This window comes from Serinus canaria, chromosome 15, assembly GCF_022539315.1.
Source record: "Serinus canaria isolate serCan28SL12 chromosome 15, serCan2020, whole genome shotgun sequence".
Lineage (NCBI taxonomy): Eukaryota > Metazoa > Chordata > Aves > Passeriformes > Fringillidae > Serinus > Serinus canaria.
Window position 1 is genome coordinate 4,623,441 of NC_066329.1, and position 14,611 is coordinate 4,638,051.

The following is a 14,611-nucleotide window of genomic DNA, read 5'->3' on the forward strand; positions in this document are numbered from 1 at the left end:
AAGTCCACGTGCAGCCTCAGAGAGGAGAGTTTAGTGCAAAACTTGGGTGGGGATGTGTCTGAAAGTAATGCAAAGTCCCCATGGCCAAGACAGCATCCCACAAGTGAACTCCTGCCTCTGCCACCCAGCAAATAAGGAGCAGAAGGTCCAGGATTTTGGCCCCGTGTCCTGGGAATATTTCAACAACCTGATGTAGAGCACCCATGCAGACACCAAGGCAGGGAGTGGCACCATGTCCTGGCTCTGGCCAGGCCACGAGGGACGTGCCAAGGCCCAGGTGGCTCTGGTGACCCTGGGAGGGTCCCCACGAGGGTGGCACACGTTACCTCTGCATCCTGGACATCCTGTGGAGCTCCATGTCATCGCTGCCACGGAAGCCTTTGGCAAAGGGGTTGTTCTCAATCTTCAGCTGGGTGATCTGAAAGGGAGGAAACGCAGCGGGGTCATGGCCAGGGACAGAGGGGACAGTGGTTGTTAAACCCAAGGCAGGTGGGGTGGGAGGGAAAATACAGCTTGCAGGAGCTGCAGTCATCCCTCAGCTCAGGCTGACCACTCCAGATGGGCCTTTCCCTGGAATGCTCCACAGCAAAAATATCTCCTGTCAACAGCCTCTCGCTTCTCCCAGCCTTGTCCCATAACTAACATGTGGGACTGCTCACAGACATTTTTCTCTGGAGAAAATCTGCTTTCTGAGAGGTCTTAGTTTCATTTTGCTGTTAGGACAGAAAGGGCTTCACTGCTCCGAGGACCAGGGATGGAAGTTGGGTCTGAACAAATCCCAACAAGTATTTTCTCATCAATGCACAGGCAAGACCAAAACCTCAGCTCCCAGACCCTGCACCCTCTCTCCCAGCCCAGTGAATCTCACCCTTTGGCTGTTTCAGACCAGCTAAATGTGCTCCAGGTGCTCTGCATCTGCCATCCTGCCCCACAGCTGGCAGCACTGCATGGACTCATTACCTAAATTACTTTGAGGGCAACTTCACTTGTGACCATCAAACCCTGGAGGATTTTTTTTTCTCCCCATCACTTCCAGTTTGTTCACTAAGTGAGCAACCTTGAGAGTCTGAAGTTTAGCCAGATGAATCCCCTCAAACTCAACTTTGGTCCTCTTAAAGCATCTAAATCTAACATTTAAAGCAGCTTCTAGACAGACCATGCCCTAGCCCAGTGGGACTATGCTGCTCCAAGAGGTTCAATCCCCTCCTGCACTACTTTTCCTGAGGGTTTTGGTGAGCAGGGCTTGTCATTTAAGCCCTGCTCACCAATTCATTCATTGTGGACCAGCAACACCCTGGTTTTGTAAAAACTCCCTCTGCCCTGCCAAATCTGATGCAAATCCTTTGGTGCCTTGGCAGATGAGGACTGAGCCTGGACCAGGTGTGATATTGCTGCAAAGCCCCAAAATTTGTGCAGAAGAGGGGAAATTTCCCTTTTTTTCCTCTTTTCTCCATCACTGCCTGGCAGTCTGAGCTCTCAGCAAGGACTCAGGAGAGACACTTGCCCAGGAGGGAAGACAACCCCGTGTTTGCCACTGGAGGAGCTTCACACTCTCACCACGTTTTATGGAAACCCCGTCCTTCCTTCCCATTGAGAGCTGGCCAAGGGGAAGGAAAGAGCTCAGGATCAAGGGAGGGAGAACAGAGAGAGGTTCATGCTCACAGAGTCAAGCACAAACAACCAGGCCCACCTCCCTGCCAAAATCCAGAGAGGAAATTCTGGCTCGCCCAGTGTCAATAGCAAACCTCGCCAGGTGTATGCACAACCAGATTATTTTGCTCTTTTCTTGTCTTTTTGCATATTTTTTTCCAAGGGCCACTTGTTTATTTGCCATTTTTGCCTCATTCAGCCCCAAACTTCTCACAGAGCCCCCCACCACACTTGCACTTATCTCCACAGGCATTCCCATTAAATCAGGACCATACTTCAGCACACAAACAAGCCCTTGGCACTTTTGGCACTTTTTTTTTTTTTTTTGTCCTTCATTTCAGATTTCAAAGAGAAGGGTAAACAAACAATCTTTTGGGGTCAATTTGCCAGTTGAGCCATTCTCTAGCAATAAAACAGAGGTGCATTTTGTAATTAAAAGCCCTGAATCATTACACAACCAGCTGTGTATTTTGCAAAGCAACTGCCTATCGGTTTGAAGGTGGTGACTCTTCTAGAATGAATAATAGGCATTATTCAACATGTTGAATGCTCCTGAAGCCCTGTAAATGTAGGAGTTGTCCTCCCTTGCAGACCCCAATGGCAATATTTGCTCACATAAGTCCTTCAGTGAGTGAGGATTTACAGGATTGGCACCAGCACACAAAGGCACAAAGGGCCGGATTCATCCCAACCTGACCGAAGGCATTTTAACCAAGGCGCCTGCACTGGGAGCCTCAGCTCCCTGCTGGAACCAAGGGAGGGAGATGGGGACTGCCAGAGGGCTCTGGGGTGGGTGGCAGTGCCTTCACAGGTCCCCAGTGCACTCTGGTCACTGGAGGAGGAGCCAGCAGTGCTCCAGCCCCTCGTTTAAGCCCCTCAGTTGAATGCCCCGTTTGATTCTTCAAGGTTTTAATGACCCACGAAATAGCAGCCAGAATATCAAAACAGGACCTCAATATTGCAAATCTGGTGGTTTAGGAGAGGAGAAGTCCCCTAACCCACTCGAGGAACACACTTACAAGCAAAGGTGTTGATGCTGGTGGCCAAAAGCCCCAAGAGATTCACGGCCAGCTTCAGCCTCCTTAAAATTAAGGATCTGCTGGACTGAAGGCATCTAAAAACCTGGGACTACAGGTTTAGAATTCATTCTCAGACCTTTGGTGTCCTTCAGATGGATTGGAGCTCCCAGAACAAAGTTTCCCCAGGTGACACTCATGGCATCAGCCACCTCAAAGCCAGGAGAGCCCAAGCCAGATTTAACAAAACTGTGCACAACAAACTAGAAAACAGAGAGAAAGTTGGTGAATCCCTGCTTTAGCAAACAACCTGAGGAAGATATTTCATTTGGCCACTTTTTTGCCTGACTCCCAAACTATTCCAGAGGTGGAAAAGCAAACTCAGGGGTGGAAATAACCTTCTTCTGGATCAGTTTTGCCACAGCAAAACTGAGTTTAATTGACTATAACTCACGGGGGGGCAGGGGGGGAGAAAAGCTGTCAGAAAGTCAAATGACAATTACCTCATGAAAAATAAAACAAAATACAACGTCCTGCGAGGTCATTAAGACAGAGTGCCCAGGGCTGAATTGTACAGCACAGGTTCAATAAAACTGAAGGGCTTTGTTTGTGTTACTGATGGCAAAGCTTCCCTGGCTCCTGAAGCTGCCACAGACCCTTGGAGACCAGAGCTTTGCAGGGTGAAGCCTCCCAGATTTCCACTTTTCAGGGCTTGTCTGACCTATGGGTTCATCTTCAGTTTAATGGGAAGTGACAGGTTCCCAATGGAATTGGGAATCCCAAAGGAATCCCTGGGCCGCTCTCCTTTCTCTGGGCTAGTTGGCCACAAAGCTCTTCTGCTGAGACCTTCCCAACAGCATCCTGAGCTCCAGCATGACAGAATTTAGCTTTGCATGGAGTTAGGTCGAGGAAAGATGCTTTATTTCTTTTTTCTTTTCATGTATTTATATGGGATTTGTGCCTAAGGGCTCATGAATAACATTATGGCCAAAATCAAAACTACCATTTTATCAAAAACTTGCCATGATAAGATTTTTCTCAATTGTTTATCACTTTAGAAGTTGTAACAAGTTAAAACTTTGTTAGGGGTGATGTGCTCCACACCAGGTGCTCTGGACGTTATTTTATTTACATATTTTGCTATCAACTTCTTTTTTTTAAACACTTAAGCTAAGGGAAAACGCTTCAGTCTGGTCTCTTGGGGCTCTTCTGAAACTAAGAAAGGTTGGGCATTCTGGAAAAGGAATGCTCTGCAAAGAGTATGGATCCTGAATTTCTGAATTCTCACTCAGGTCTACTTGGAGAACTTAAAACAGATTGGAGGGGGGGAAATAAAATCCCCATTTAGTGATGAAGAGGTGCAGGTGATCACCCTTGAGAGGGGCAGAGCCCTGGTGGAGCTCCCCTCTCCATGGGGATCCAGTTCTCCCTGGCCTGCAGGTGGCCATGGTCCTGCTCAGGGTGGCACAGAGGGACCTGGAGCAGCTGTGCCACCTCTGGAGCTGGCAGTGCTGGCAGCCACAGGAGGCTCCCTGGGGCTGCAGAGCACAGAGACTTTTCTGCCAGGCCCTCACAGAGCTCAGGTGGGGACCAAGGCAGGATGGAGGAGGAAACCAAGCCAGAGGAGAGGGAAGGAGAGAAACAGATGCAGACAAGGTGGCTGCTGAGCCCAGGGAGATGTGGGCCAGGCAGAGGAGCTGGGTGGGCACTCAGAGCCCCAGGAGAAGGGAGGGGGGAGGTGCTGGCAGAGGGGAGAAGGTGCTGAACACAAAGCAGGGAAGGAAATGGGAGGGGCTGGGGGGAGACAGAGGGGATCACTGAGGAGCCTGCTGCCTGAACTGGGACACGAGGATGGGAAGAGAGACTGGCACAGAGTTTTGGGGGAAGGAGATGAGTCTGCAGGCAGGATGGATGCCAGATCCAGAGGGAGTCTTGGCCAAGCTTTAGGAGAGGGGCTGCTTTGAGGACCAAAAGGGTCCAGGGGCTCAGGGCTAGCTGAGCACCCCATCCCAGGGCTGGCAGGGAGCAGGGACAGGATTGGGGACAGAAGGAGACAAGGCTGCTTCAGCCAGAGTTGTGAAGGGCACGAGACTCCTGGAAGGAAGCACTGTCCCACCAAGGCCTGGGACAGCAGTAAGGATCGTGAGGAGCCCCAGAGAGGGTCAGGGAGGGAGCAGCAGCTCCCTGCCATCCTCAGGTGTCCCAGGGCTGCACAGAAGTCACCAGGTGTGGTGATGAAGAGGAGCTACTTGGTGTCACCTTGCTTAGCCCCAGGGAGCTCTGTCTCTCACAGCACTTGGGGGACCCCTCTTTGGAGAGGAGTTTGCCCTGGGTAAGGAGAGGGGCTGTCCCCTCTTGCCAGCCAGATGGAGAAACACAGGGACAATGACCCCAGGCAGGGCAGGGAGAGCCTGGGGGCTGCACAGGGGAATGCCATGAGATGCCAGCCAGGCCACCCCACTGGTGGCCTCTGCTGAAGGGGTGGAGGTGGCCACCTGCCACCTGAGACAGGGAAAATGGAGCTCTCAGGAGAAAACACACCCAAGGACCTGCCCACCTCCAGCCCTCAAAGACAGTGACAAGAGGGGACAGGCAGCTCTCCAGAGCTCCCAGAATGGAGCACCAGCTGACTCACCAGCAGAATTTTAGCACTGGGTCTTTTTAGGGGAAGGATGAACCCCTCTATTCAGAAATCCCATCAGAGATCTGGCAGTGAATCCAGTCTTTGACCATGCCCTGCCCTGCTCCTCCCTGGTGCCCACAGCATTTCTGGGTGCCTGGAACATCCCACCCAGGGCTAACATCTCCTTAAAAGAATTTTGGCTACCAAGAATGTTAAATAACTTAGGGTGGGAAAAAAAAAATCCGCATAAAGCCGGATATCCTGAGGGGGGGGAACCAATATAAAGCCCAAGTCCAGCTAAGGGGGAAAGTAGGTTGTAAAAATTAATGAGAATAATTGTTGTGAATTCTTGCTTTTGAAAGAACCCTCGTGAGGGGAGAACCTTAATTATTTCTGTCTATTAGGTTCATTTCCTGGTCCTAAGCAGAGAGCTCATACCTAATAAATATGAGCCAGTAACACAATGATTTAAGCTACAGCAAAATGGTGCTTAACTGCAGGGAAAGTTAATATTTGGGAATCAACCTGATTGCAAGCACCCATTGTGTAAATAGCAAGGAAATGAAATGTGCATGTGACCTTTTTTAACACCTCAGTATTTCTGGGGTGTTTTTAAGGGTAGCAGAGAGGGGGGAGGTGACCAATGGAGCTGCTGACAACCGCCCTGAAAACTTCACCAAAACTCTCTTCATAGCTTAAGCCTCTTTTTGGGGAGTAGGGCTGAGGAGAGGGAGATCCCAGGGTGCTTAAATATCTTTTCAGGCTGTCTAAAATATCAGGGGAAATAAGCACAAGCCCTACATTGGGATTGCAGCTGTGCTCTTGAAATAAATTGACCTATCTGGAAGCAGGCAGGTATTTCTATAAGCTGTGTAAGCATGGACTCAAGTGCATTTTGGGGTGAGTCACACAATCCATTGTGTAACAGAATTCAGCTCTAACAGAGCTCTGGAAACCTAAACCCCAATCAGGGATGAATTTGTGTGTGTGTGTGTAAAATACATGGGTGTATAAAACTCTGTGTAAAATATGGCAGAGGCTGGGTGGGGTGGATGAGAAAGATTGCGTGAGGGATGAGCTGCTGGTGAGGGGTGAAGGTGAGAGAGAAAAGTGGGGAAAAAATCAGCAGTGCACTGACAGCAAGAGTTGGGGATGCCCCACAGGTTGGGGGCTGCCATCCTTTATGGCAGGGGGAAGTGCAGCCTGCATTGCAAGAGGAAAATCTGGTTTTCCAAGCAACCTCTCAGCTGTGAAAGCTGAGCTCAGGTTTCAGCTGGTGGAAAAGACCCCAACTCAGTTTCACCCACCTCAGCTGGAGGATGTTTCTCCTTGGCACTTGCATCAACCCCAATATCATTCATTCCCTGTCTGCACTGGGGTGAGCTGCAACATTTATTCCCTTCCCTGCAGGGAGATGCCATTTGGGGAAGATCATCCCCTGGTTTATTTTTATGGCTCTATCTTTCCCAATTGGGATTTTATCTTGGGGCTACAGGCACTCTTCCCCTGTTTCCCCCCTGATCCCAAGCAGCACGGGGAGGAATGTGTGTGTCAGGGAGCAGAGGGATGTCAGAGCCTGTAAAACGTGTCAGGGGTGTGTAAAATGTGTCCTGGTGTGTCTGTGGGGATTCCTGCCTGTGTCAGATACACAGATGTCATTTCTTATCACACAGATGTTGCTGATTTACAATCAAATATTCCTGCTCCTCCTAGCATGGCAGTTTTCCCAAACTACTGTACTTACATGTTCCTGCTTTGCTTTAGTTTTATTTGCATGATCATTTCTTTTCCTATAAACCAGCCCCATTTCTCTTCAAAGGAGAGCAGCTCCACTCATGTCTGTTTTCTGCTCGGGAAATGCCTTTAAAGCAGGCAGTGTGTCCTGTTTTATTAACTCCCACTTCTATTAATATTATATTCTTTCTGCAAATCCATCAAGCAGAAGTTAAACTTGATTTTATAGCATCCACAGTGGAGTTATAATTTAAGGCATAATTTGGCAAGGACTCAATTTGGATTGGGTTTGCTTGTCCCAGCCGTGCCAGCAGCTCCTATTTTAAAGGTCAGGGAAGTATTTTCCTTTCTCTCTAGTTATGGTGGAACACTCTTTCTTCTCTAGCCCAGCTCCGCTCTCTGCAGCTCGCTGGTCAGCTGATGGGAACCTGCATTTCCAGGAAAGCATCCAGGATTTCTTTGGGGTGCTAAATGACTTTTCTCTGTTTGAGAAACAATTATTCTGTTGGGTACAAAGGAGCCATCCTACCTGCCTGGAAGTACAAGTTTATAGTGAGTGCTTTTTATGTGATTAAGAGAGGAAATTACTTTTTCACTGAAAGAAATTGAGTTTTCATGGGGCTGTGGCAAGGGACAGTTGGTGAAAGACATCCCTGATTCATCTGTGGAGAACCACCCTGCCTTCAGCACTCAGCCTTCATCCTCCTCCTCCTCCTCCCGTGCTGGGTGGAGGAGCCCAAACCAAGCCGGGAAGGAGCGGGAGCAGCGTGCTCCTCACAGAGGGGCAGCAACAGAACCAAGAACACTCTTATTCCACCCAACCATTTTCTACTCCAGCAGAAGACAAACCCACCCCGTTATTCTCGTGCTTTGTTTGCCTGATCTCGGGAGCTGAGCCTCCCTTTCCTGCCCGGGCCTCCCGGCTGCCAAGCCCGCAGCCCCCCGTGGGCAGCCGGGTTATCAGCGCCCGGCCGCGGAGGGGAGCGCCCGGCTCCCTCCTCCAGATTAGGAGCCTTTGACCCATGGCGAGGGGGGGAAGATAAAGCAAACTTCCTCGGTTGGTCGTCTCCATGTGAGCAAAGCATCCTGGTGAGCTCATTCCCCCTCCCCGGCTCGCCCCGAGCTTGGCTTTGGATGCTTTGTGCGGCCAGGAATAACAGAGGGGATGGGATGGGGATGGGAGAGAGGAAAGGGGAAGGGAGGAGGAAAATGGGCGAGGGAGAGGAAGGGACAGGAAGAAAGGACAAGGGGACAAGGAGAGGAGGAAGAAGGGGACAAGGAGAGGAAAGAAAGGGGAAGAGAAAGGAGAAGGAAGGGAAGGAAAAGGACGGAGGGGAGAGTAGGAGAAGAAAGGACAAGGGGACAAGGAAAAGAAAAGGAAGGGGGAAAGAAGAGGAAAAGAAGAGGGAAGGGAAGAAAAATGAGAGGGAAGGAAAGAAAAAGGAGAGGTGAAAGAAGAAGCAGGGAGGGAAGAGGGGCTGAGTGGCTCCGAAAGAGGGAAGGAGCGCGATGCGGTTTGCCGGGGCGGGGGCCGGCCCAGCCCCTCACCTTGTGGTTTTGGTAGGAGGTGACGGCGATGAAGGCGGTCTCCGGGAAGACGTGGGTGCAGAAGGCGGTGTTCTTGGAGCCGAAGCCGTTGTTCTCGTCCGCTTTCACGATGTGAAGCCGGGGCTGGTATTTGTGCATGGAGTTCAGGATGATCTGGGCAGGGGAAGAAGGAGAGGACATCCCGTGGGAATGGAGGGGGCACAGCACGGCGCATCCCCCCTTCCCAGGGGAGGAGGAGAAGGACACACACCAGCAGGAACCCGCTGCCCCTTCCCCAAAATGTTTGCCCTTTTCAGGAGCCTCTTCGAAGGGCAGATGGAGGTGCTGGGGTAGGGACACGGATCTCTCCAGAAAGTCGCCCGTGAGCCCAGCAGGGCCAGGAGGTGCTGTCAGAGGTGCTTCCTCACCTGCTCCTTCACACAAACCCCTGAGGGGCCAGAGCTGCTCCCCCACCACGGGATGGGAACAAACAGGGGCGTCTCAACACCCCCATCCCATGGCAGGGGGGGTCAAGAGTGCAGAAAGGGCCAAGGAAGAGAGCTGGGGGGATTTGGGGGTTTGGGGACATCTCTCCCGCCAGGCACCCGCGGAGGACGGTGGCGGAGCCGGGAGGGGTTCCAGATAAAGAGCGGGCCCTGCTCGGTACCGGGTTAATCCCGGGGGAGGATGGGGGGCGGCGGCGGCGGCGGGGGGCCGCTCGGGCCCGATAATGACTGCCGGACCCTGGCGACAGCGAGACGCAGCGCGTCCCGCCGCCGCCTCCCCCGTCCCGGGGGTTTAAGCAAATTGCTTTGACATCCAGGAAAGTCGTAGACATCAACGGTGAACGATCTAATGGTTTTTAATTTCATTACAGCGACTCTAATTGAGAGGCTCCTGGCGCAGCTCCTCCTCTGAAGTCCCTTATTGTCCCCTCAGCGTCTTCGGTTTGTTTGGAGGGACTTTTTCCCCAGAGCCGCCTGTTCCCAGCGGGGATGCCTGGCCCCTTCCCCCCGGGCCGGATCCCCCCCTTCTCCCCAAAAGCACCCCGGGGCTGGGATTGGTTCTCCCTGCTGCGCTGCTCCCTTCCCTCTTCCCGCAGGAAAGGTCCTGATCCCTGGGAAGCAGCCCTTGCAAACCCCTTCTGCAGCAGCTCAATTAGAATTAAAATAAAATTCGAATTATAAAAAGAAAAAGGAAATCAACACCCGCAAACGGAGGTGCAAAGGAGAGCCTGTAAATGATGCTCGGCATTGGGGTGGGCTGAGGACTCTGCTGACTTCTCTCCCCCAAAGCCCTCTCACTTCTTGGCTACCACGTGGGCGAGGATTTAATAGCACAAAATTTATCATTAAAAAGGGAAAAAGAAAAAAAAAACAGCTTGGAAAAAATGAAACTGAAGTGTTGAAACGAGACTGGAGAAAAATCCACTCTTGGAAAGGGCTGGCGGGATCTGGAGTCACATATTCGTTCAATTATATATTTTATATGTATATACACACATATATATATTTTATTCGTACATGCACATATATATTTGCTCAGAGGAACTCGCATCTTTGGAGACCTTCGAAGGAGGGCTGTTCTTGGCTGCAGAATTCACACAAATTTTCACGGCCCCACGAGTCTCGCAAAGACTTTTTTAATGCCCAAGAAGTCCTAGCGGGACTTCAATTTCTCTAATTGTCTTTAATTATTGTTTCTTTTTTTTTTCTTTTTTTTTTTTTCTGATAGAGGAATCACATTGTTTAAGGTCCTATTTCCTCTGCTAATTATGCCTGATTGATTTTACCTGTTAGGCAAATGCCCGGAGGCAGCGGGTGGATTTTAACGACTGGGGGGCTCCCCATGCCATTAAAATCCGAGTGACCAAATCCTCAGGGAAGCCAGGAGAGTTTCACCCACTCGCCAACTCCAGGCCCCGAGGGTCTGTCATTGAACAACCCGGGTTCAAGTTTTATGCTTCTATTTTTGGGGGGTCCTCAGTGGGGTTCGTCCCGCTCTCTCAGGGTGGAATAACACCTGGATCTGAGGGTGGGTGACACTGGCACGGCCTCGGTGGCAGGGGACACCCCCCGTGCGTGCTGGACAGCACGATGCCCTTGTCCCAGCCCCGGCACTTACATGTCCGAAGGGATCCAGGTGGTTGTTGGTGAGTTTGAGCTTCTGGAAGGAAACCAGCTGCCTCATCCAGTGCGCTCCGGTGGCGGGGGAGTCGGGGTGCACGTACAGCCTGCCGGGCATGGCCGGCTCTGCCTTGCCTGTCACCGACCTGCGTGCGACACGGGGCTGAGCTGGGCCGCCTGGGGACGGCCCGTGGGCTCCTGCTCCCGTCCGTCCCTTCCCGTGGGCTCCTGCTCCCGTCCGTCCCCTCCCGTGGGCTCCTGCTCCCTATCTGTCCCTTCCTGGGGGCTCCTGCTCCCTGCCATCCCTTCCTGGGGGCTCCTGCTCCCCCATCCGCCCCCTCCTGCGGCTCTTGCTCTTCTTCTGTCCCTTCCTGGGGCTCCTGCTCCTCAGCCATCCCCTCCTGGGGCTCCTCCCGTGGGTTCCTACTGCCCCTCCATCCCCTCCCACCCAGGTACCCCGTGCCGGGGAGAAAAGGCATTTCCAGCACGGCTGGCTCGGGGAATTACTGAGCTCTTTGGCACCTTTCCCGTCGGAGATGGCTCTCGCCGCTCGCCCGTTTAACCCCATCCTTCCCCCTTTCCCTAATTTACAGCCAGGAGCAAAAAAAAGAATCCTTAAAGATTTTCCTGCCCTGCGATATTCCCTCCCTTAATATAATTAAACCATCAGCTCCACAATAGCAAGTAATCTCATCGTCAAACAGGATTCGTTCATTGCGACAGAATTCCTGCGGTTTTTCCTTTTTTTTCGGATGCATTTCTCTCCCAGGGGCTATGGGAACTGGGAACACCCCACTACGCCCAGGTGAGGCTCCTGCAGCCCAACCTTTTGCATGGAAAAAGAAGGACGAGCCGCCGATTGAAAGATTTCTCCCCCCCGGGCAGCCCCAGAGGTCCCGTCCCTCTCCCCCACGCGTGCCTACCATTTATTATCCGCGAATTTGTATCTGTGGTCATCGGCCGGTACAATATCCATCAACAGGATGTACTTGGTCTTTGGGTTGAGTCCAGTGACCTTCACTTTGTAACTGGGGAACATTCGCCTGGTGAATAAATAAACAAATAAATAAATAAATGAAAGTATAAAACCAGAGGAAGATTGCCCGGGTGGTTTTGTGTGTGCGAGGAGGAGATGTTGGGGGGACGTTGGACAAAAGGGTTAAACCCCGCTCCCAGGTGGATTTTCCCCACCGTCCCCTTGGCATGTGGGACGGGTTTGGGTGGTGCTGGGTCCCATCCAGGCGAACCCTGTTATTTATCAAAGCAAAATCGGAATTTCGAGGCTGGCGGGTTTGTTTATTCACCTCCTCGCATGTCTGCTCGTCTATTTGTAGTTTTACTAATTGTTTCTTTCACCAAAGTTTTGAATCTCCGTTTTTTGAACAAATCTGAGCGTGAGAACTTTTGGAAGCAAGTTACTTCCCTCCCTCCATAAACCGCTGGAACAGGAGAGGAAATTTGCCAAAAAAAAGTTTTAAAATAAAAGTTATAATATAGATACTCCTATAAAAATTAGATTTATATATCTTTCTATAAATGTATATGTTTATAGAAATCTGTTCTCATATATTACATATATAGAAATAGAAACATTTTAAAATACATTTATATGGACACCTTGAGGTTCTAGGGACAGACACGGAGTAAAAAACCTGCACGCACTCAGGTGGAAGAGAAAATCCGTGAACAGCCGTGCGAGCACCCCGAGACAGCAGCAAACACACCTGACAAATCCTTGGAAACCCTCGGATACACACAAGGAGGAGCTTTTCGAAATATTTTCCATTACTGCAAGGCAGGCACTTAAACCACTGCCGTTATTTTAGTTCGAGCTTTCCAAATATTTAAAAATAAAGCAGATGAAAATGGAGCCCTGGTCTTAAAACACGCATAAACAACAAAAAAAATCCAAAAAAAAAAAAAAAAAAGTCCCACACCTCTAAAAATACCGCGCTCTTCTCCGAGGCTCGGGATCTTATCGCTGCCGTGGGGCACCTGGGCTGGGCTTTAATTCGGGTCTAAAAAGTTGTAGGGGGGGCGAAAAGCGTCCAACGAAGGAAGCGGGTGTTGAACTTAAACTTTTTAAGGGAGAAGAAACCAAATTCCACCTGGAGATTAATCTGTAACTCCATGGCAAACACCTGAGCAGCGGGACCAGGGACTTCACCGGGCACCACGGGCAGTGATACAAATCAGGAAAGCGAGCCCGCATCTCCCCTCGAGCCCTGCCTGTAAATGTAAATGTCTCTTTTATTGCTCTCCAGATGAGATCTCTGTCCACAGAGATTTTTGTTTGAAATTTCTGCAAGGTGGTTTCTGTCTTCCTTAGAGAGTTGGATTTATTTTTATTTTGTCCCTGTGAACGGGATTTTTTCGGGAGATCCCATCACCGACTCCATCCCGTGTCCCCTTGGCCACAAACCCCTTTCAAATCCATTTTCGCAGCAGCGAGGTTCAAGAGGAAGGCGAGATCTATTCGCTAAAACTTTATCCAACCAGCTCATTTTTATTTTCCCCCTCCCTCTTCAGGCAAATTTTGGAAGACCACAACAAATACCAGCTGACAGAGCAAAATGAAAGTTTCATTCTGCCTTGTTGATTGCGTCCCTACAACTTAAAACTATTCCTACACGTGGAGGCTTTTTCCCTTTTTCTCCGAGAATTCTAATTGAAAATCACAACGAAAAATCCTCCCTCGGGCTCCCCCGAATTTTTTGATAGGATTGGAGAGACTTTTTCACTGCGTCTCGCTGGCCACTCTTCAATTTAACAACCCTCCACCACATTAATATCCAGGATAACGTTAAATCCCCTCAAAAATACCCGCGTGCACATATAAATATCTGCGGATCAGGTTTACACAGCCGGTCGTGGAATCGATTAAACCCCAATAAAGCTGGATTTGCAAGGCTGCATATTTTGCCGCACACCCACGCAGATAAACCCCCGCCTAGAAATACACCCACATGATATTTATTTGCGGACGCATCTATCCCTGCATCTAAACAGCTCTGTTATCTCTCCATAAACAGTAGCTTAAGACAGCCTGGACTTTTAAAAGGGGTGAAGTGGCTGAGATGGGAATATTCGCTCCAGAGTGAGCAAAAATAAATAAAAAAACTCTGTAAAATGGCATCAGACTTTGGGGGGGGGGAGGGGAGCAGAAGAGCCAAATTGCTATAATAATAATAATAATAATAATAATAATAATAATAATAATAATAATAATAATAATAATAATAATAATAATAAATGGCCCACCGAGCTGCTCTAAACAAAGTTTGCTTTTTGGCCAAGTGGTTGCAACTCGCGCTCGCCTGGAAAGTTTCCAAAGGCCTGAAGTCGGAATTAATGACCCAACTGTTCTGGTTAAGAAAGAAGCCAGAAGAAACAATTTCTGCCGCCTCTCTCCAGGCAGGGAGGGCTCTGCACGGCCGGGCAGTGGCACACACACACACACACACACACACGCAGGAGGGCTAGGACACGAGAGGTGTGACCGTCCCCGTGCCAGGGAGGTGCCCGGTGCCCCCCATCCAGGCGGGGGTGTCCCCCCGTCCCCTCAAACGCGGAGGGGACCGCGGAGCCCCCCTGCTCTTACCTCCCGGCCTTTGTTATGATCATCTCCGTGCCCACTTCGTGGAACTTCAGCCACAGCTCGCGTTCGTGCAAAAACACCTTGATGCCCTCCATGCCCTGCGGAGCGGGGAGGCACAGAGCGTCAGCCCCGAGAGGAGCGGGGACAGCCCCGAGGGGAGGGGGGACAGCCCTGAGGGGAGAGGGGACAGCCCTGAGGGGAGAGGGGACAGTCCCGAGGGGAGCGGGGACAGTCCCGAGGGGAGAGGGGACAGCCCCGCCAGGGCAGCCGGGCCCCGCACGGCCCCGCCGGGAAGCCGGCAGGGGAAGGGCCGGGCTCTGCGGGCCGGAGCTCGGGG

At 50.9% G+C, this 14,611-nt stretch overlaps 1 protein-coding gene across 1 annotated transcript in view; it reads right to left on the minus strand.

Moving 5' to 3' along the window:
• The window catches only part of TBX5 (T-box transcription factor 5), a 39,141-nt gene that overhangs the window by 20,151 nt on the left and 4,379 nt on the right, over window positions 1-14,611 (minus strand). Inside the window, exons 3-7 of the mRNA XM_050980732.1 lie at window positions 14,278-14,372; window positions 11,600-11,719; window positions 10,675-10,822; window positions 8,572-8,724; window positions 327-418 (exon numbers count right to left, since the gene is read on the minus strand). Of these exons, the coding sequence (XP_050836689.1) occupies window positions 327-418; window positions 8,572-8,724; window positions 10,675-10,822; window positions 11,600-11,719; window positions 14,278-14,372 (608 nt within the window). The remainder of the gene's footprint in view (window positions 1-326; window positions 419-8,571; window positions 8,725-10,674; window positions 10,823-11,599; window positions 11,720-14,277; window positions 14,373-14,611) is intronic.